Source organism: Polyodon spathula, chromosome 4 (assembly GCF_017654505.1).
Source record: "Polyodon spathula isolate WHYD16114869_AA chromosome 4, ASM1765450v1, whole genome shotgun sequence".
NCBI classification, from domain to species: Eukaryota; Metazoa; Chordata; class Actinopteri; order Acipenseriformes; family Polyodontidae; genus Polyodon; species Polyodon spathula.
In genome coordinates, this window is record NC_054537.1 from 44299035 (window position 1) to 44321595 (window position 22561).

The following is a 22561-nucleotide window of genomic DNA, read 5'->3' on the forward strand; positions in this document are numbered from 1 at the left end:
GCATTTGATCTTATCAGATAAAAACACAGTGGTTTTGGTTCTGTAAGTTGTGAAAAAAAAAAAAAAAAAAAAAACATGCAAAGCAGATATATAAATAGGTTTATAAAATTACAGTATTTTCTTAAAAAAATAATAAATGTCTAGCACTTACTTATGCTTTTGTAATACATGTAAAATCTTGTAAAATGTAAAACGAAAGGTCAGACATTTTATTCCAAACCCTGGGTTTTTGCACTGACTGATATATAAAGCTGCTTTCCACCCATGTTTATGGTCATAGTCATAGGATTCATTTTTGAAAAACATGTTTAAAATAAAATGAAAATAAATATATTATTTATAATAAAAATTTTAAAATACCATTTAAAATCAATGTGTTAAGAGAATTTTAACTAGTTTTTAAACTAGCACCGTTTTTCTATTTTTCAAATTGGAAGCACATGCACGTACTTCACAGAATCCAACCAAAATTAGTAACTGGGTATTTCATGAGAGATCAATTTATCACATTACATTGTAATAGTTTCAATTCCATAAAAATTACAAAAAAGCCAGTTTATATATGTAGATTTATTTTGGTAGCAAAATTCAACATCAGCATCATTCGGCATTGAATTCCATTATGTATCGCAATATATCACAACATATCACAACATTGCCTTCAGTATTGCAATATATTGCAATACAGATCCTCAGTCCCAATACCCACCCCTATTCAACACGAAGACAATACAATTAAGATTTATTTTTTTGATTAGGTTAGATGGTGCCTGGAAGAACGTTTTAACCCTGTCTAATATGTTTTAATTCACTGTTTTCAGATAGAAGATTTAAAAAGTACACAATAAATTACTGTAGCTCTGATCCATTCTCCAATTAGCCTAAATCTTTCCAGATTTGTAGTCTAAAATATGGTCAAATTATGTTAGCCCTTTCAAAACGTGCACACATTCAATGCACCCAAACACATCTCAAAACAACAGCCACATTACATTTAGAAGACCCAAAAACTAACCTACTGATCTTCACCTCTGCTAACAACTTGCATAAGTAATACCATGCAACCACTGTACAGTGTGGCTGTTCAAACCTTTGATAACAAACTTTGGAACAGAATGAATTCAAACATATAAAGTAACAGTATCAGAAATCCAGAACTGTTCCAGTATGTTAAGAATCCTGGAAAATATAGCTTAAATCAGGAAGGACAAATAGACTTTTTAAAGCAATGTTTAAGAAATCAGATATCAACTGTCCTACAGAAAACATTTTCCACTGGTCATCCCAATTAACAGCAAGGCCTGCAGCAGCTATAGTAGCTTGCACACAGCATCTTTAATAGTGACCACTTACCAGTACTTAATACTGTGAGTAGCTTTTTTGAATGGGGTTATCTTGACTTCCACCAAGGTTGTGTTGCAATAATACTGTACCTGAATATCTTGTCATCTTTGACTGATGGTGAAAGATGCCATTTCTGCTATTCATCAATCTCGGGGGTGGGATATAATGTGTTTTAAAGATCAAATGATCAACTACAGTCACTTAGATTCTATCTACTTTAAATAAAAACATAAAACAATAATAAAAAATAGATATATGCTGACCCCCTACCCATTATTTCTATAAACACACCTGTTTATTTTCACAATCTTGATACTCAATTAAACTGAAAACAAAACTGTCTGTACTAATACAGACTAACATACTACATATTTTCTTAACATATAGACTGAAATTTGTATTGCATCTTCACAATGGCACATCCCAACAATTAAGTTCTGCTTTCTCCATGCACAAAAGACAACAATGAAAAGAGTGGATCTCACAAATTAAGACATTTGCTACAAACAGGAACACAGACACTACATCCACTGACAACAGCATTAGAAGCATGCAGATACTTAGTTTTTATTTCCGAGTTACATGGGCTTATTACTGCTAAGATTTATAGCTAGAAGGCTTCGTCGTACGTCCATGTCCATGCTTGTGGTCCTTGGGATGAGCTCATAGTTTTGTTCTAGTAGTTGGCATCTGAGGCACTAAGCTGTCTAACCGCCCTTTGGGTAAAACATTTGTTCTTCCACTGGTCAAAGTTCAAATGCTGGGAAGCGAGATCTTTCTGGGTTTAACAGGTCAGAAAGATAATGAACAGCTCCAGCCATACCTGCAAAATAATAAGTATTATCATAAAAAAAAAAAAAAAAAAAATTATATTGAAGGCAACCATTTCTTAGCATCCTCCTTAGTAAACCAGCCATTGGTTTATCCAGACAGCCTTGGAGCATACATGGAAGGTGTCTGGCACAGATCTCTATAATCCTATGTCTCCGCTGGTTTTCAGTCATGGTGATCTGCAATAGCTGAGTTGGACGCAGTCATTATATATACCTCCGGGTTAATTATTTCTGGGCAAGAGCAGTAAAATATATTATTAAACATCCAGGCAAGAGGCATTTACAAATCACAGATTTATTACATGAGCTTAACACTGTGCTTTAAACAGGCACAAGATGTCACCTGACAACCATGGATTTCCAGGTGAGATTCTCTCATGTATCTGTTCTCTGTGCATAGAAACCACATTTTCCCGAGCTGTCCACCTAAATCCACCTCCGTGGCAGGATCACAATAATCCTGGAATTTTGTTCTCCTCTTTAAATTCTGAACACTACACATTGCCTAATTTGCATATTGACCGCCTTCATTTGTATGTCGGGTGAAAAGAGGGTCTTTGAGCAAAATAAACTGAGCCAATGGAAAACCGAAATGTATAGGGCTATTTTTCATTTGGCTCAAGCACAAAGTCTCGAGGAAAATTAGAACCCACATGGAAACTCCCCCATTATTACAGATGAGTAACTTTATGCAGGAAATAAATAGTTTATGTAAGATTCCAAAAAAAATGTTCTTGTTGTTTTCACAGGAAGGTATAATATATTAATATTCTCAACATGTTAAATTAGGGGGATCCTGCTAGAATGGAGTAATCCACATTATCCAAGATAAAATAAAAGTAGCAATAATTTCACACAGTGCATACTTGGTGCTCTTGAATTGTATATATTATACAATTCACCAATGCACCAATGTCGAATCTCGAATTTTTTTAGAATCTCGAATTTATATATATATATATATATATATATATATATATATATATATATATATATATATATATATATACACATACACACACATACACACACACACACTACTGTGCAAAAGTTTTACGCAGGTGTGAAAAAATGCTGTAAAGTAAGAATGCTTTCAAAAATAGACAAGTTAATAGTTTATATTTATCAATTAACAAAATGCTAAGTGAGTGAACAGAAGAAAAATCTACATCAAATCCATATTTGGTGTGACCACCCTTTGCCTTCAAAACAGCATCAATTCTTCTAGGTACACTTGCACAAAGTCAGGGATTTTGTAGGCATATAGTCAGGTGTATGATTAAACAATTATACCAAACAGGTGCTAATGATCATCAATTCAATATGTATGTTGAAAATTAACTGAAACAGAAACAGCTGTGTAGGAGGAATAAAACTGGGTGAGGAACAGCCAAACTCAGCTAACAAGGTGAGGTTGCTGAAGACAGTTTACTGTCAAAAGTCATACACCATGGCAAGACTAAGCACAGCAACAAGACACAAGGTAGTCATCCTGCATCAGCAAGGTCTCTCCCAGGCAGAAATTTCAAGGCAGACAGGGGTTTCCAGATGTGCTGTTCAAGCTCTTTTGAAGAAGCACAAAGAAACGGGCAATGCTGAGGGCCTTAGACGCAGTGGTCACAATCAGAAGATGTCCAGCAGTGCCATCAGTTCAGAATTGGTAGAAAACAGTGGGACCCCGGTACACCCATCTACTGTCCGGAGAAGTCTGGTCTGAAGTGGCCTTCATGGAAGACTTGCGGCCAAAAACCCATACCTCCGACGTGGAAACAAGGCCAAGCGACTCAACTATGCACGAAAACACAGGAATTGCGGTGCAGAAAAATGGCAGCAGGTGCTCTGGACTGATGAGTCAAAATTTGAAATATTTGGCTGTAGCAGAAGGCAGTTTATTCGCCGAAGGGCTGGACAGCGGTACACGTGAGTGTCTGCAGGCAACAGTGAAGCATGGTGGAGGCTCCTTGCAAGTTTGGGGCTGCATTTCTGCAAATGGAGTTGGGGATTTGGTCAGAATTAATGGTCTCCTCAATGCTGAGAAGTACAGGCAGATACTTATCCATCATGCAATACCATCAGGGAGGCATCTGATTGGCCCCAAATTTATTCTGCAGCATGACAACGACCCCAAACATACAGCGAAAGTCATTAAGAACCATCTTCAGCGTAAAGAAAAACACGGAGTCCTGGAAGTGATGGTATGGCCCCCACAAAGCCCTGATCTCAACATCACCGAGTCTGTCTAGGATTACATGAAGAGAGAGAAGCAACTGAGGCTGCCTAAATCCACAGAAGAACTGTGGTTAGTTCTCCGAGATGTCTGGGCCAACCTACCTGCCAAGTTCCTTCAAAAACTGTGTGCAAGTGTACCTAGAAGAATTGATGCTGTTTTAATGGCAAAGGGTGGTCACACCAAATATTGATTTGATGTAGACTTTTCTTCTGTTCACTCACTTTGTATTTTGTTAATTGATAAATATAAACTATTATCATGTCTATTTGAAAGCATTCTTACTTTACAGCATTTTTTCACACCTGCCTAAAACTTTTGCACAGTACTGTATATATGTTTTATTACAAGTCAAACTAATAAATAACTTAAAATTAAGACATATTTTGGAAGTCTTGTCATATATCGTACTCTCAGTTTTAAAGTTGAAATTTAAAGTCCCACAACATAATAGAAAATGACTATTCATATGTGTCCTCTGTGTTCTTCTCTCTGGTTTTGCCTGCACCTCCACCACGACTGCGTTTCCTGGCAGCCCTCTTGTTTAAGTGGTAAGTTTCCTCAGTCTGGCAGCTGACCCGTACCTTTGGCGTTTCTACTCGGACAATCTCCTGGTTTTCATTACAGAGATTATTTTCCTACATGGCCTTCAACTTCCAGTACAAAACCCTGCAGCTGAAACTGTCTCCAGCCCTGCTTCAAGTGTACTTGCAGAGATGCCAGGTCCGGTCCACACTATGCCTTTAAACCGTGTTAAGTTGCCTTTAAACTGTCTTAAAAGTGCGGTTAGCATCTACACTACGCTGTGTTTACTACCATACTCGAGAACAGGACTGCAGACCACCTCAGGGGTAGTCTTGAGTCCGGTTCTAAAAGATTGTATCAGGTAGTGTGGTTTGTCAGAAGTGTGGACACTGTAATACCTAACTACATTTCTGAGCATCTTCCAATATCCCAAAATGCTTTCTGATATGTTTTTGCATTTAGACATTACAAATACAGTACTCAGAACAGGTGCCTGAAAGAGCTGAAAACGAATATCAATACTGCTGAGGCTTGTTGTAAAATGGTAAATCATGGAGCAACGTGATCAGAAGCCAAAATCAAGGCACACTGATATCTAGAACGATGAACTTCAGAGTTCAAGACGAATGATAAAATGTAAAAAGCGTTTTTAAGAAACAAAGCCATAATGTTCATCCTAAGAAGCACTACATCTTCCGTGGGCACAGGCTCCATATTAGCAAGGTTGTAAACACAGTGCATGGTGGGATACTATCGTATTAAGTTTCACAGTCCCACAATCCATTGCGCTGCTAGGAACTGTAACCAAACTATTTTAATAGTGTTTGTACGCATAATGCCCGACTAAATATGAAACGGCACTTTAGTTTGGACGTTTTGAGCTGGATTAATGAAAATAAGGAATGATTCTCGAGATCGGTTATGTAGTGTGGACAGGGCCGAAGACAGCCAGCACACTTATAATGGCTCTCATTGCCTACCCATTATTTGTTGGACTGGGACCAGATGAATCTGGCATCTTGGGCTGGTTTTTCAAAACTTTTAATCTGGATCGAAGTGATCCGTATTTTGTAATCCTATATTTTGTGATTGAGATTACTTTTATCTGGATCATTGTAATCACTTTTTTAGAATATTTTACCGCTGCATTACATTTATCCAGGTAACAAATAATCATGATTATGAAATCCTGTTTTTTGAAGTATGCTGGTTCTTAATAGTTTATAGTTTTATGTTTTTTAAGATGCCATTATTTATGATATAACCTAATTTAACTAATAAGATCATGGTGAGAATGAGTAATATACTTATTTATAAATATACTTATTTATTTTGTTTTACATTATTTTAACACAAATCACTTTTAACCCTTTGCGGTCCAATGTCTGACCAGGTCCGACATTCCGATTTTCCCTTTTCAGTCTAATGTCGGACCCTGTCCGACATCATCGAAAAGACGTAAAGCACAGGTCTCAAGTCGTTTTTTCTCCGGGAAAAAGCTGAGAAAACCATTCAAAGGCCGAGTGAAACCAGAAAAAAAAACAAAAAACAAAAAGGGGCGTGTGAGCAATAACCCTAGCAGCTGCATCATACAGAGATAAGCAGACATAAACAAAGGAGGTAGCTGCTTCTGCATCCAGCGCTCAAAGAATATCAGAAACATTTGCAGAGCTTTTGGAGATGTTATAGTAATAAAATATTGACTTGGATCGCATTATTGAGGATTTTGGTGATAAAACGAGTGATCAGGAGAGGATTTATCAGTATGCACATCTATAAAGAGGTATGTGAAAAATACAGTAAACACGGGGTCGAGCTTGGCAAGAGATACAGTACTGATGTCGCTTAGCATTGCAATGCCCTTTAAACCGGTTTTATTTGGAAAAAATACATATTTTAAACAGCGTGTGTAAAATAAACAGTGTGTGTGAAAATAAATGTAATGTAAGGGTTAAGAAGGCACAAGTGAAGTTTTCACTCAACTTGTCTCAGTTTTGTCGACTGTTCTCCTCTGCCAGAAGTCATACTGACTGTCGCCTTCTCTTGTTGATGTAGTGCAATACATGCGCCTCTTTCTTACACCTGAATGTACATTTTCCTGTGAACTGTCATGGGTACCAGATCTAGACGGAAAGGCTAATGAATCTTCTGCTATGGGGGGTGGAGGACCGTCTTGGTAGATTGGCAGTGAGGGATGCCATTGTAAAGAACTACTTCTAGAAGGATCCTCCATTAAATATTTGACCATTTATTTTGATGTACACATTAATATATGTAATATGAAATAAATATGTAATTTCCCCCACATCTTTATTTCTACATAGCACACAAACATGCATTTAAAAATAAACAAACTGTTGAACATCATCTGCATAAAAAAATATATATATTTTTTTCTTATTAAAGCTATACCACTAAATATGTGTTTTACTTTTTACTTGCACAAATACAAAACTTAAATAAATATGTAAATATTATAACACTCTATATAGTGTGTGTTTGCTATGACAATTCAAAAAAAAATATCAATGCTCTATGATCATTTAAAAGCTAAATCCACCTCCAGTAGGAGGCTCCAGCTATCAATCACATAACAGTTTAACTAGTTAAATAGGTGACTCGGCCCACAAACCCATGTTGTTTTTTTGTTTGGTCCTCCTCCTCCCCTGCCTCCACCTTGCAGTGTGCCTTGACTAGGAGGAAGGTGGCCCAAGTGCCACTTGTCCTGCCCACCGGACGAGACATTCTTAATCACTATATTGCATTCATCTTAGCTCGACCAGCATAGGGGCAGTTATCGAGCTCCGATGGATAAGGCCATGGGCCAAAGTATAAATATGATTGCATTATAAGAACATAAGAAAGTTTACAAACAAGAGGAGGCCATTCGGCCCATTCGGCCAAAATCTCATCAAGCAGCTTCTTGAAGGATCCCAGGGTGTCAGCTTCAACAACATTACTGGGGAGTTGATTCCAGACCCTCACAATTCTCTGTGTAAAAAAGTGCCTCCTATTTTCTGTTCTGAATGCCCCTTTGTCTAATCTCCATTTGTGACCCCTGGTCCTTGTTTCTTTTTTCAGGCTGAAAAAGTCCCTTGGGTCGACACTGTCAATACCTTTTAGAATTTTGAATGCTTGAATTAGGTCGCCACGTAGTCTTCTTTGTTCAAGACTGAACAGATTCAATTCTTTTAGCCTGTCTGCATATGACATGCCTTTCAAGCCCGGAATAATTCTGGTCGCTCTTCTTTGCACTCTTTCTAGAGCAGCAATATCTTTCTTATAGCGAGGTGACCAGAACTGCACACAATATTCAAGACGAGGTCTTACTAGTGCATTGTACAGTTTTAACATTACTTCCCTTGATTTAAATTCAACACTTTTCACAATGTATCCGAGCATCTTGTTAGCCTTTTTTATAGCTTCCCCACATTGTCTAGATGAAGACATTTCTGAGTCAACAAAAACTCCTAGGTCTTTTTCATAGATTCCTTCTCCAATTTCAGTATCTCCCATATGATATTTATAATGTACATTTTTATTTCCTGCGTGCAGTACCTTACACTTTTCTCTATTAAATGTCATTTGCCATGTGTCTGCCCAGTTCTGAATCTTGTCTAGATCATTTTGAATGACCTTTGCTGCTGCAACAATATTTGCCACTCCTCCTACTTTTGTGTCGTTTGCAAATTTAACAAGTTTGCTTACTATACCAGAATCTAAATCATTAATGTAGATTAGGAATAGCAGAGGACCTAAATACTGATCCCTGTGGTACACCACTGGTTACCACACTCCATTCTGAGGTTTTTCCTCTAATAAGTACTTTCTGTTTTCTACATGTTAACCACTCCCTAATCCATGTACATGTGTTTCCTTGAATCCCAACTGCGTTCAGTTTGAGAATTAATCTTTTGTGCGGGACTTTGTCAAAAGCTTCCTGGAAATCTAAATAAACCATGTCATATGCTTTGCAATTATCCATTAATGATGTTGCATCCTCAAAAAAAATCAAGCAAGTTAGTTAGACACGATCTCCCTTTCCTAAAACCATGTTGACTGTCTCCCAGGACCCTGTTACCATATAGGTAATTTTCCATTTTGGATCTTATTATAGTTTCCATAAGTTTGCATATAATAGAAGTCAGGCTTACTGGTCTGTAGTTACCTGGTTCAGTTTTGTTTCCCTTTTTGTGGATCGGTATTACGTTTGCAATTTTCCAGTCTGTCGGTACCACCCCTGTGTCAAGAGACTGCTGCATGATCTTGGTTAGCGGTTTGTAAATTACTTCTTTCATTTCTTTGAGTACTACTGGGAGGATCTCATCCGGCCCAGGGGATTTGTTTATTTTAAGAGCTCCTAGTCCCTTTAACACTTCTGCCTCAGTTATGCTAAAGTTATTTAAAACTGGATAGGAACTGGATGACATGTGGGGCATGTTGTCAGTATCTTCCTTTGTACAAACTTGTGAAAAGTAATCATTTAATATATTTGCTATTTTTTTTTCTTCATCTACGATTTTGCCATTTGTATCTCTTAAACATTTAATCTCCTCTTTGAATGTTCGCTTGCTGTTGTAATATTGGAAAAACATTTTGGAATTGGTTTTAGCTCCCTTAGCAATGTTCATTTCTAGTTCTCTCTTGGCCTTTCTAACTTCCTTTTTGACTTGCGTTTGTAGTTCTATGTACTCTTTCTGCGTACTTTCTTTTTGGTCCTTTTTTTAATGCTCTGTAAACTGCCTTTTTTCACTGAATATTTTTTTTAATTGATCTATTAAACCATTTTGGCAATTTAGTTTTACAGTTAGATTTGTCTACTTTAGGGATATAATTGTTTTGCACCTCTAGTACTACATTTTTGAAGAACAACCATCCTTCTTCTGTGGGTGTTTTCTCTATTTTACTCCAATCTACTTCTGTTAGTCTCTGTTTCATACCTTCATAGTTTGCTTTTCTAAAATTGTAAACCTTAGCTTTAGTCATTACTTTTGGGGTTTTAAAAAACACTTCAAATGAGACCATGTTGTGGTCTGAGTTTGCCAGTGGTTCTCTGACCTCTGTTTTAGTTATTCTATCTTCGGTATCTGAAAAGACTAAATCAAGGCATGCCTCCCCTTTTGTCGGTGCCTTGACAAATTGTATATCTGTCGGCTATCACGTTCATGTCGGTATAACTATTTGCCAATTGTTCTTGTACCCATTAGGCATATCTTTCGCAATCAATTTACAATTGTTATTTTGTTACTACCAAGTGGATGTCTCCTTTCTGAACACAATAATCCTAGTATTTTGGATCAAAGTAATCCTCTTTAAATTCTGAAAAATCCAATTGCAACATTTAAAAACCCAATTTCACATCATAATCCAGATCAAAGCAAGGAAATCAGATTACCAAAGTTTTGAAAAACCGACCCCAGATTCAGGATCTTCCAGCACCACCTCCAGACTGTTGACGAGGGACTCTGAGCTGACCTGTATCTTTGGAGTTTCTACATGAACACTCTCCTGACTTTCATTACAGGTCCTCCAACTTCCAGTAGAAAACGCTGCAGCTGAACCCGTCTCCAGCTCTGCTCCAAGTGTACTTGCAGAGACACCAGGCTCTAGTAGTATTGAAGACAGCCAGTACACTTATAATGGCTCTCATTGCCTACCTATTCTTTGCTGGAGTGGGACCAGATGAATCTGACATCCCGATAATCAAATTCAGTATCTTCCACCACCGCTTCCACGGTGCTATTGAGGGACTCTGATCTTGAATCGCAGGTGTTCTCCTCTGTGTTTATGCTGGAAAGGTACTCCAACGACTAACATCTTCAGTTAATTTCTGGTGGGTCCTCGAATAGGCCAGTAGGAAGTGGAAGGTATGGGGCTGAGTCCCACAGGAACCTAAGCTGCCCGGCCTCATCAAATTCAGCAAACTTACATCTAGCCAGGCCGTTTCTGTAGCCCATGAAGCTAGCTGGCAAATAGGAACGCACTTTGTACCGACCACACAGGGCATCCATCTCATCAGTGGGGCTGCTGATAGAGGAGAGGTGCAAGTTGCTGGACAGGAAAGGCTAGAGTTCACTTTTGGCACTAATTCCTTAAACCCGTCTGCTTTGTATCCTAAAGTATACCAATGCTAAGAATCCCAGATTCTGTCATGATATCACAGACACAAGCAGTGACATCATAAAAAGTTTAAAAGGCAATGTGTTCCTGCATTTATTTATTTTTTTAACCATAACAACTATCCTGGAATGTGTTTTTATTCAAAACAGTCTAGAGAAAGATCACTAAGATTGTTCATGTGGTTAAAAACAATGAATTTCTGTTTTAATAAAACATTCAGAAGTTGTCGTTTGCAAAATTTGTAACTATACCCAAAAAATTGTTAAACTTACCGGATATCTTTTTTTTAATTTTTTTTTTTTTATGATTTCTAACTAGTTTCTGCTAGCAATCTTATATTAAATTACATTACTAGGCATTCTAAGTGGTTACATTACATCCATAAGCACCAGTGGGTACAGTTAACCTAAACCCTGGTAAACACCACTGGTTATAATTTCCTATTAAAGAAAAAATGAACAACATCAACTTTGATAAAATAGTTTTAAATTGAGATGATTTTGTATTCCTTCAAAACACAAAAACAGATTAAAACCTTTGCAAATAATCAGTTTGTTGCCAGTTAGACTGCTGTTTTTTTAAAACCAAATTAGACCAGGGAGAACTATTTTGAACATTTGAGATAATAACCTTTCACAAGCTATTCATACATGATGAAATCTTACCTTCAAAGAGAGAATACGGTCTATCTGGAATACGGCACCCATGGGTCCCATAATCTAAACACCACTCCGCAAACTAGAAAACAAAAACAAGCATGAAGTCTAAGGATGTACCACTAGACACTGGGTGTTCTATGTGTTTGAATGAAGCTCTATTCTTTTCTACAATTCAAATAACATATTTTATACATTAAAACTGATGCATACATATGACTACATTTTTCGAAATACTTTGATGGTAGAATTTACCCTTATAAATAATAATTTCTTTGTGGTGTGGTATTGAAACTGAGCTTAGGATATGCATGTGTATTCCTCTTCTATCAGATATGCTCTTTCTTAGTTTTTTAATTGTAATACCTCCAAGGTAATCTGCCAGAGCAATTAGGGCATACAATGGTGACGCATGATGGCTGAAACCTATCTGATTGTTCTCCCTGGCTTCTTGTTGGTTTTCTTTGGAGAGACTGCACGTTGGGATTAATGAAAGTCAGCAGTCCTGGTGCACTGCAAAGGCAGTAATAGGATTGCTGCTGTGATTGTTTGAAGTGGCTGCTCTGCCAATCATCATGTTCTGACTCAGTGTTTTTAAAATAGACTGATAAAAGGTCAAACAGCAGATTTAGGCACACAGTGAACTCAACAATTTACTTATTTTCTCACACAAACCTGGTCTTAGTTTGCACTTAAACACTGATTAGCTTTAGTAACTATTGTGGAAGTCCAAGACGTTCATACATGACACTAGCTTGTACAGCCTTAACACACTGTACGTTATACATACAGTAGGAGCTAAAGACCAACAGATTTAGTTAAGGCTTATTTGATCTTTGTAAATCAGCCCTGTCTGACAACAATAGCTGTTGGAAGTAGCAAGTAGGACTAAATCAGTTGTCAGTTGAGATATTGTTGTTTTTTCCTTTTATGCATTTATAATGTAGTATTTTGTTGTATCATTAACAAATATGAAAAAAGCTTCAGTGGTTTGCAAAAGTATTCACCGACCCTGCAAAGTTCATATTTTGTTGAATTACAAATAAAACTTATGCAGTTTTTCAAACAAACTTTTTTTTTATTCAAAGCTGTAGTGGTTAAATTGAACACTGTTATATGAGGAGGAGGTTAAATGTCAGCAAAACATGCAAAGAAAATGTACAAAATGAAATTTACTGGTTGCATAAGTGTTCAGCCCCTTAAATCAGTACTTGGTAGAAGCACCTTTTGCAGCAATTACTGCTATGAGTCTTTTTGGATAGGTCTCTATTAGCTTTGCACAGTAGGATGGTGAAGTTTTTGCTCATTCTTCACAGGAAAATTGCTCCAGTTCTGATAAGTTTGGTGGAGATTGTCGATGGACTGCAATCTTCAAGTCTTGCCATAAATTTTCGATTGGATTCAAGTCAAGTCTTTGACTGGGCCACTCAAGAACATTAACTCTCTTCTTGTTCAACCACTCCAGTGTGGCTTTGGCTTTGTGCTTCGGGTCATTGTCCTGCTGAAATGTGAATTTTCTCCCCAGTTTCAGTCTTGCCTGACTCAAACAGGTTTTCCTGTTTTTCCTGTTTTCACCATCCATTCTCCCCTCTATCCTGACAAGCTTCCCAGTCTCTGCTGAAGAGAAGAATCCACATAACATGATGCTGCCACCACCATGCTTGACAGTTGGGATGGTGTTGACTGGGTGATGTGCAGTGTTGGGCTTGCGCCAGATGTAACGCTTGGAATTTAGACCGAAAAGTTAAATTTTTGTCTTGTCTGACCACAAAACCTTGTTCCACATGTCTGCAGGATCGTCTGCATGCTTTTTCGCACTCCATACGTGCTTTAAGATTAGGCTTTTTGAGTAATGGCTTCTTTCTTGCCACCTGTTCATACAGGCCAGCTTTGTGTAGGGACCGGCTTATTGTTGATGTGTGAACACTGACTCCCATCTCAGACACAGAACTTTGCAGATCTCTCAAGGTCATTGTTGCTGCTTGCCCGGCTGCTCAGTTTGGGATGGCGACCTGATCTGGGTAGTGTCTGGGTGGTATGATGCATCTTCCACTTCTTAATGATGGACTGCCACTCTACCTCTTTATACCTGGCTTGTTTAGAAAGCTCCTTGGTTTTCATGGTTGCTTTGTTGGATCACTATGTGAGTTGCAGCTTAAAAGTCTTTATATACCTGAGGGAAATTATCTATAAGTTAAACCACTTTGAGAACACACAGGCTGAAAACATTTCACAAATTATGACCTTTCAAACAAATCATTTGCACCTGAGCTGATTTAGGGCTGCAGTAGCAAAGGGGTTGAATGCAACTGAGATTAATCTGTTTTTCTCTGTAAAGCTTACTAATTTATATTCTATATGCATTTTTTTTACTTTATCAATGTGGAGTAGTTTGTGTAGATTCTACATGTAAAGTCTAATTTGAAAGTGTCGTGGAGTATGCTCAGGTGCCAACAAAATGTGAAAACTTTACAGGGGGGTGAATACTTCTGCAAACCACTGTAATAACATGTCTTTGAAGACAATAGCTCTGATGATGATAGGCCTGATGTACACCCAACTGTGCACAGTGAGGCTGTAGTACTTTGATCTAGTGTTGAGAATAACATTGTAGAACAGAATACAAAAAAGATGCTTTATTTTTTAACAATTAATTATTACATACATTATTACTAGGAACTGGAGTAGAAAATTTGTTTGGAGGGTTGGATGATTTCACTGAAGAGACAAGACACATTATTCTGCTCTTCCACACATTTCTCATCTTTTGCGGATAAAATTTGAAATCCACAGGCTATTGTTGTTTGTTCTGTTGTATTCATGTGCTGGTGGTACAATTTTGTCATTAACACAGGGGCAATCTTATACACAGACCTCATGTCACCATGTATAATAAGGCCGTAAAACACAAAAGCTTATAGGAAATTATCATTTACTATGTATTACATAAGGAATCATGTACACCCAACTGGACTGAAGTCTGTAAATCCTTCAAGAGTTTCTGGTGGTTCATAAACCACGACAGCAAAACAGCCTACCTTGCAGGCTCTGTACAGGTACTTCTTATCCTGAGTTAGGCTGTACATCGACAGGAAGGAGTAGCCGTTTCCTGCTGTCCCGTGACAGATTCCATAGCCTTTTCTCAGCAATCCCCTCTGCCAGATCACCTCACTGCATTCCACTGCATCCTTCAGGTACTTCTCCTCTTTAAACACCTGGGAATGTCATCACATGTGCAGTGGTATGACTACCTATTCCTAACAGTCAGTTATTAATCTTAATAATTTAGCTTAATTAAAATGTTGTTTTTTTTTTGTTTTTTTTAATGAAGTTAGGTTGTTTACATGCATGTAATTTTGTATTCATTTTAAGTCACATTTTAAGAAAATTTATATTTTTTTGTAAAAATTCTGAGAAATTGTGCATTTATCTAATTTAATTCAAAATAGAATGTAAGCTTAAGCTATATTGACATTTTACTCAAACACCATCGCCTAAGCCCCAATATTACTATTATTGATATCACCAATGATATTTCAAGCACAAATGTCATCTTTCGAGTAACATTTATGTAATATGATGCCACTAGATGTCACTGTGAATTCCCTGTTTCTTTTATAAAGGATTTTGTTTCTTTGTTTAATTACCAACTGAATATTAGGATGTAAGAGACTTAGTTTTTAATATTTGTTTTTCAATCACAAAAGGGTGGACCGAAAATGCTACCCGGGCTGATAAAAGCACTGTGAAAAGCATTACACCTTAAGTATAATTAAGAGAGCTGACTGGAACTGAACTTGTGATGTACATAAATAATGTCTTTTAAAGGATATTTTAATGTAATAAATGTAGCTTGCTAAAAGTTTATTAACATGTCAAAATGTTCTGCTAACACTAAAAAATAACAGTAAATTCATGTTCATGAATGTCAGTAAGCAAGTTCAATTTCAGTTTTGTTGAAAAATATTGATGTTTGAGCAAATTACAAGACACTGTTTCACCTGAGTGATTGCCATGACATAATACACGTTTATTCTCAGGGTCTTTATGAGCAATAATGGATACTACTCTCGATTTATTTTCCCAAAATAATAGTTACTCGTATCATTATCATCAGTAATAAGGAAAGACAAAGTCTATGCTGGGCTGCTGTAAACTGTCTCCACCCTTTACCCAGTAAATGTCCCTCTCAGTGACATCACATGAAAAAAAACTATCAGTAAGTGAACGTCAGTCCCTCCCCTATCCATTGATGTGTGTTTGAGGCCTGTACTGCAAAGTACTGTGGCCCGGTAAGTCATCAAAACAAAGTTTTTATTTTTTTTCATTTTTTTACTGTGTTTACATGATCGCGGTCTGTGACGGGGAACTCCTCGTCTCTATGAATATGTTTGGAACTGGCAGGGAGGGGGTTAAATTTCTCCCTCCCAGGAAAACATGTGAGAATGTGGCTGGAGCTCTAATTGAATAATTAGTAATTATTGATTAATTGGGCTCCAGCCACAGGGGATAAAAGCCAGGGGAGAGGTTTGGGGAGTTTGCTTTTGTGTTGGAGAGTTTTGTGTTTGGATTAAAGGAGTGCCTTGTTTTAAAAGACCTGGAACCTGACCGTTTACTTTGTAAGTTCATTTTGATTATTTTTAATAAAGAACTTTATTTTTGCCTTTACTCTGTCTCTGAGCCTCAGCCCTCTGTCATCCTGTCACACGGTCCTACAAGCCCACCTAAGATCACGTTAATACGATCCCGGTCCTTAAAGGGTTACATGTAGAGCCTAGGGCTCCAGAGAGCTCTCCACTAACCTTGTAAGCTTGTATAAGCATGTGTATAACTCCAGGAGCCCCGTGACACCAGTGCACTAATCGGTCCATCTCGTTGCTGAGGGATGATGGGTAGTTTCCAGATCTGAACTTTTTGTGGCGTACATAGTCAATACTTGGTTTAACCAGCTCTGTCAGGACTTCTTGATTCAACTTTGCACTTGGCTGAAAAGATCAAAATAAACACTGTAAGATACAAAAGGTGAATCTCAATTTCTTTTTACAATGTTAAGTTTCATTGTAAGTAAACCTTTCTTTTTTTTTAAAAGGGTGTTGTTGGCATGGATAATTGAAAATACAGCTACGGCCAAAAGGCCAGCATCATCCTACAGAATGAACTAATTCTGCTTCATAAAGTTTAAAACCTGCTGAATAATGTTACACTAACATATTGAATTACATACTGCTTTATTGTTTTCTATATAGTTTACGAAAAACTGATAGAAAAAACAGAAGAATCTAATATGAAATATTGTACTAGTTCATGGCTTCCTGCAGACTTTTGCAATATCATTTTGTAGTTTCTAAATTATACATATATATATATATATATATATATATATATATATATATATATATATATATATTTATATATATTTATATATTTTTTTTTTTTTTTTTTTTTTTTTTTTTTTAATTAATTATGTTAAAATTCTAGGTGATGGAAATCCTTTGGGCATATTTATACATATATACATATTAATTTATTTTATTTTTCAAACATAATAAAGGAGATAAGTTTGCAGTTTTCAGTTGTTCAACATTTTTTTCTTGTCATGTTTATTTCATCCTTGCTTTAGTCACTTCTACATGTAAAGTCCCCCCCCCCCCCCAAACATTAACATATTATCAGCAAACCCAACAAAAACCTCTCAAACATGAAAGTGTCTGTGACCAAAGTTACATAACATTCCTGAGCTCATTTCAAATCCAAGTCCCAAGCAACAAAATATTTACATTTTGACCAAAGAATCTTCTACTCACATGGAGCTGTTGTTCAATTCAGGTTCTTCATACTCAAAAGCAAACATGTTTTGTGAAATGTGTGCATTATATATTTTAAATATGTAAAAGAATAAAAAGGACTGGTAACTTTTTATTTTTTAATTAAGATTTCAGTACGTTTCAGTTACGTCCAAAAATGTATTAATGAAAGTTTAAAAAAAAAAAAAAAAAAAAGTTGTATTAATTATGAAGTGCAGAGTGGCCTACCAGTCTTAATGCTGATTGTGCTGTTTGTTCATTAACTTGTTTGCAGTGTGTTCATTAAATGTATTCAAAGCCTCCTGGCTTTGTTAGAGAAGAGAGCCCCATGCCATCTGCATCTAGTTGTTTGAATTCTACATGTCATTCAATCCGGAGACTAGTTGCGATTCCTGTTCAGGCTACACTCTAAGGCCACCAAAGCAATTGGTTTGAGTATAAAAACATTACCGACCCATGTCTGAAAATAATATTATTTATCATCACACACATTTATTCTCTACACAGGTTGTATAAAACTATGTGCGCGCTGCCTGATTGTCAGCACCCTGAAATCTTTCTTTACCTGCATGAGCATGCAGTAGATCCCTGCCAGGCCATGGGCTGCTCCCACATACTGCTTCCGATGCCACTCATACAAAAGGGGGCACCGTTCTGTTTTTCGTTCTTCTTTGGACAGCTTCTTCCCCGATTCAAGGATAGCATCAACAACCTAAAAAAAAGTATTTATATGCATTTTAAATTCACATACAATAAAATCTTAGGCGATAAAACGCAGGGTTTCTCAGAAATCCTCAAATAGGACAATGTACTGTATTGCTCATTACTTAATTCAGATGGGGACTGATGACTTTGAAAAAGAAGAAAAACAAGCTACGTTTGTGACTGTCACAGAGACGGCCGAAGTGGGCGGCGTCAGAACCAGGAAAGGTAAGGCAATACACAAAACACAGGACGGATGAAATGAAGTGATGAAGACGCCTGTTGGCGCCGGTTTAATACAAAATAAAAGGTTTAACAAACACGAAAAACACAGGACACGGCACTCTACGCCAAAATAAATAGACAAACAAAAACAGACTGAACTTAACAAAACGGTGCACGGACAGACACTGACAAACACGGTGAGCGGATACTTTGTTATTATTATTACTTTACTTATTTCCTCCGTCTCCAATCCCGTTCTCCGCTCACCGAACACCCAACCCCAGTATGTGACAACGTGCATCTATATATACTATTGTGCTGGGATTCAATTACCAATTAATTATTCACTTGAATCCCAGCACGTGAATTAATAAAGTGCAATTCCCCGTGCTCACATATTACTACATTTTACTTGCACGTGAAGTGCTGTGCAATCCTCGTGCCTAAATACACATATACATTTTTAAACACTCGTGTTACACAGACCCGTTTATATCCCGTGTACCAATGTCTATACACCAACATTTAAACACACCACACGCAACACATAACAGATAATATACACAGGGGCGGGCACTTTGTTACATATACCCCCTCCTGTGCAAAGCACACATGGCCTCAATGGCCACCTCCCCCCTTAAAAGCCCAAAAGTCCCGCCCAAAGTCCTTGGCCAGGACCAGAGGCTTCCAGGGGCCCACAGGTCGTAATGCTGTCAGCAGGGTAGCATTCTCCTGCCAGGGTAGTCCTAGCAGCGGAAAGGCTGCTTGGGGTGTGGTCTCCTGACCTTCCCCCTCCTTCGGCGCCGGCAGCTCCCCTTGGTGGGGCTTCAACCACCGTTCTTCCTGCAGGGAAGAAACTGCAGAGGGAGCAGGTCTCCGGACCTCCCCCACGATCTCCGGCGGAGAAACTGCTGCTGGGGTTGGCGGTCTCCAGACCTCCTGCTGCCCCCTCCTCCGGCAGCGAAACTGCTGCTGGGGTTGGCGGTCTCCAGACCTCCTCCCCCTTCTTCGTGGCCGGCAGCTCCCCTTCGTGGGGTTCCGGCCACAGTACTTCCGGCTGTGATGCGGAGCGGCGGGCAACCCCAGGCGATGCAGAGCGGCGGGCAACCCCAGGCCAGGCGGGCAACCCCAGGCGATGCAGAGCGGCGGGCAACCCCAGGCGATGCAGAGCGGCGGGCAACCCCAGGCGATGCAGAGCGGCGGGCAACCCCAGGCGATGCAGAGCGGCGGGCAACCCCAGGCGATGCAGAGCGGCGGGCAACCCCAGGCGATGCAGAGCGGCGGGCAACCCCAGGCGATGCAGAGCGGCGGGCAACCCCAGGCGATGCAGAGGCATCCTTGGGCGAAGCGAGGCTGGCATCCTTGGGCGAAGCGAGGCTGGCATCCTTGGGCGAAGCGAGGCTGGCATCCTTGGGCGAAGCGAGGCTGGCATCCTTGGGCGAAGCGAGGCTGGCATCCTTGGGCGAAGCGAGGCTGGCATCCTTGGGCGAAGCGAGGCTGGCAGTCAGGACAAGCTGGGGTGCGGGTGTTGGCCCTCTTTTCGGCCACTGCAGCCGGGAGGTTCTTCCCCGTGCTTCCCTCAGCAGCCTATGCAAGGGCTGCTGAGGACCGCCAGCATCTAGTCCTGGTCCTTCTGGTGCAGGGAGAGGCAGCTCCTGCTCCTCTCCCCCTGATGGAGGTGGAGGCAGAGGAAGCTCCAGCTCCTCTCCTCGTGATGGTGGGGGAAGTGATACCAGCAGGCATTCACCCTCTGCTGGTGGGGGAAGTGATACCAGCAGGCATTCACCCTCTGCTGGTGGACAGGGACCCAGCAGGCATTCACCCTCTGCTGGTGGACAGGGACCCAGCAGGCATTCACCCTCTGCTGGTGGGGGAAGGACCCAGCAGGCATTCACCCTCTGCTGGTGGGGGAAGTGATACCAGCAGGCATTCACCCTCTGCTGGTGGACAGGGACCCAGCAGGCATTCACCCTCTGCTGGTGGACAGGGACCCAGCAGGCATTCACCCTCTGCTGGTGGGGGAAGTGATACCAGCAGGCATTCACCCTCTGCTGGTGGGGGAAGTGATACCAGCAGGCATTCACCCTCTGCTGGTGGACAGGGACCCAGCAGGCATTCACCCTCTGCTGGTGGACAGGGACCCAGCAGGCATTCACCCTCTGCTGGTGGCGGAGGCAGAGGCAGCTCCTGCTGCTCTGCCCCTGCCGGTGGAGGTGGCGGAGGCAGAGGCAGCTCCTGCTGCTCTCCCCCTGCCGGTGGAGGTGGCGGAGGCAGAGGCAGCTCCTGCTGCTCTCCCCCTGCCGGTGGAGGTGGCGGAGGCAGAGGCAGCTCCTGCTGCTCTCCCCCTGCCGGTGGAGGTGGCGGAGGCAGAGGCAGCTCCTGCTGCTCTGCTCCTGCCGGTGGAGGTGGCGGAGGCAGAGGCAGCTCCTGCTGCTCTGCTCCTGCCGGTGGAGGTGGCGGAGGCAGAGGCAGCTCCTGCTGCTCTCCCCCTGCCGGTGGAGGTGGCGGAGGCAGAGGCAGCTCCTGCTGCTCTCCCCCTGCCGGTGGAGGTGGCGGAGGCAGAGGCAGCTCCTGCTGCTCTCCCCCTGCCGGTGGAGGTGGCGGAGGCAGAGGCAGCTCCTGCTGCTCTCCCCCTGCCGGTGGAGGTGGCGGAGGCAGAGGCAGCTCCTGCTGCTCTGCGCCTGCCGGTGGAGGTGGCGGCAGGCAGAGGCAGCTCCTGCTGCTCTGCTCCTGCCCATGGAGGTAGGAGCGGCGTGTAGTCTCCTGGTGGTGGAGGTGGGAGCGGTGTGTAGTCTCCCCTTGATACAGGGGACTGGTGCGGCTCTCCCTCACTTGCAGGGGACTGGTGCGGCTCTTCCTCCCTTGCAGGGGACTGGTGCGGCTGTGGAGACAGCGGTGGGACCTCTGCCTTCCTCTTCCCCTTTCCCCTTCTCTGCCACCTCCTCACCTTCCTCTCCTGCGGCAGTTCCTCCTCTCCCTCCTGGTAGGGGCAGCGGAAGGGACAATTGGCAAAGAGATGGTCCTGGTTGCAGAGGAGGCACCCCGGCAAGGACTGGTTACATCGCCGGGGATGTCTGGCCCTTAGGCGGCACTCCTCCTCCCTGTCCCTCACCTCTTTATCGTCTTTCCTGCTTCTCCCCATTTCTTTCTTTTTTTTTTTTTTTGTAATCCAAAGACGCCCCCTTTTTTTTTTTTTTTTTTTTTTTTTTTTTTTTCTCCCACACAAAAAAAAACCTCTCCTGGTCTGACGCTTGGAGGCGCTGTTAAATCCCACGCAGGACACCACGTGTCACAGAGACGGCCGAAGTGGGCGGCGTCAGAACCAGGAAAGTAATGCAATACACAAAACACAGGACGGATGAAATGAAGTGATGAAGACGCCTGTTGGCGCCGGTTTAATACAAAATAAAAGGTTTAACAAACACGAAAAACACAGGACACGGCACTCTACGCCAAAATAAATAGACAAACGAAAACAGACTAAACTTAACAAAACGGTGCACGGACAGACACTGACAAACACGGTGAGCGGATACTTTTTGTTATTATTATTACTTTACTTATTTCCTCCGTCTCCAATCCCGTTCTCCGCTCACCGAACACCCCACCCCAGTATGTGACAACGTGCATCTATATATACTATTGTGCTGGGATTCAATTACCAATTAATTATTCACTTGAATCCCAGCATGTGAATTAATAAAGTGCAATTCCCCGTGCTCACATATTACTACATTTTACTTGCACGTGAAGTGCTGTGCAATCCTCGTGCCTAAATACACATATACATTTTTAAACACTCGTGTTACACAGACCCGTTTATATCCCATGTACCAATGTCTATACACCAACATTTAAACATACCACACGCAACACATAACAGATAATATACACAGGGGCGGGCACTTTGTTACAGTGACATACAAATTTCCTACCAAGATTTCCTACAAAAGAGCTGCTAACAAAAGCTGAAAGTATCAGGTCCACAAAACATAAGTATTTATGTAAGCCCTATTTTACCAACATCAAGCAGGGGATGCATTTAAACTACAGCTGAGAGCACATACAGCAGATGTCAAGTGTATGTAATCATACAAATGTCTGCAGGTATAACTGCATTGAAAG

At 40.5% G+C, this 22561-nt stretch overlaps 1 protein-coding gene across 1 annotated transcript in view; it reads right to left on the minus strand.

Annotated features, from left to right (window-relative positions):
- Nucleotides 1–638: 638 nt before the first annotated feature.
- Nucleotides 639–22561, minus strand: part of LOC121314568 (lanC-like protein 2) — a 52066-nt gene continuing 30143 nt past the window's right edge. The window contains exons 6-10 of the mRNA XM_041247982.1: nt 18075–18221; nt 16508–16690; nt 14744–14920; nt 11715–11787; nt 639–2167 (exon numbers count right to left, since the gene is read on the minus strand). Of these exons, the coding sequence (XP_041103916.1) occupies nt 2091–2167; nt 11715–11787; nt 14744–14920; nt 16508–16690; nt 18075–18221 (657 nt within the window). The 3' untranslated portion in view covers nt 639–2090. The remainder of the gene's footprint in view (nt 2168–11714; nt 11788–14743; nt 14921–16507; nt 16691–18074; nt 18222–22561) is intronic.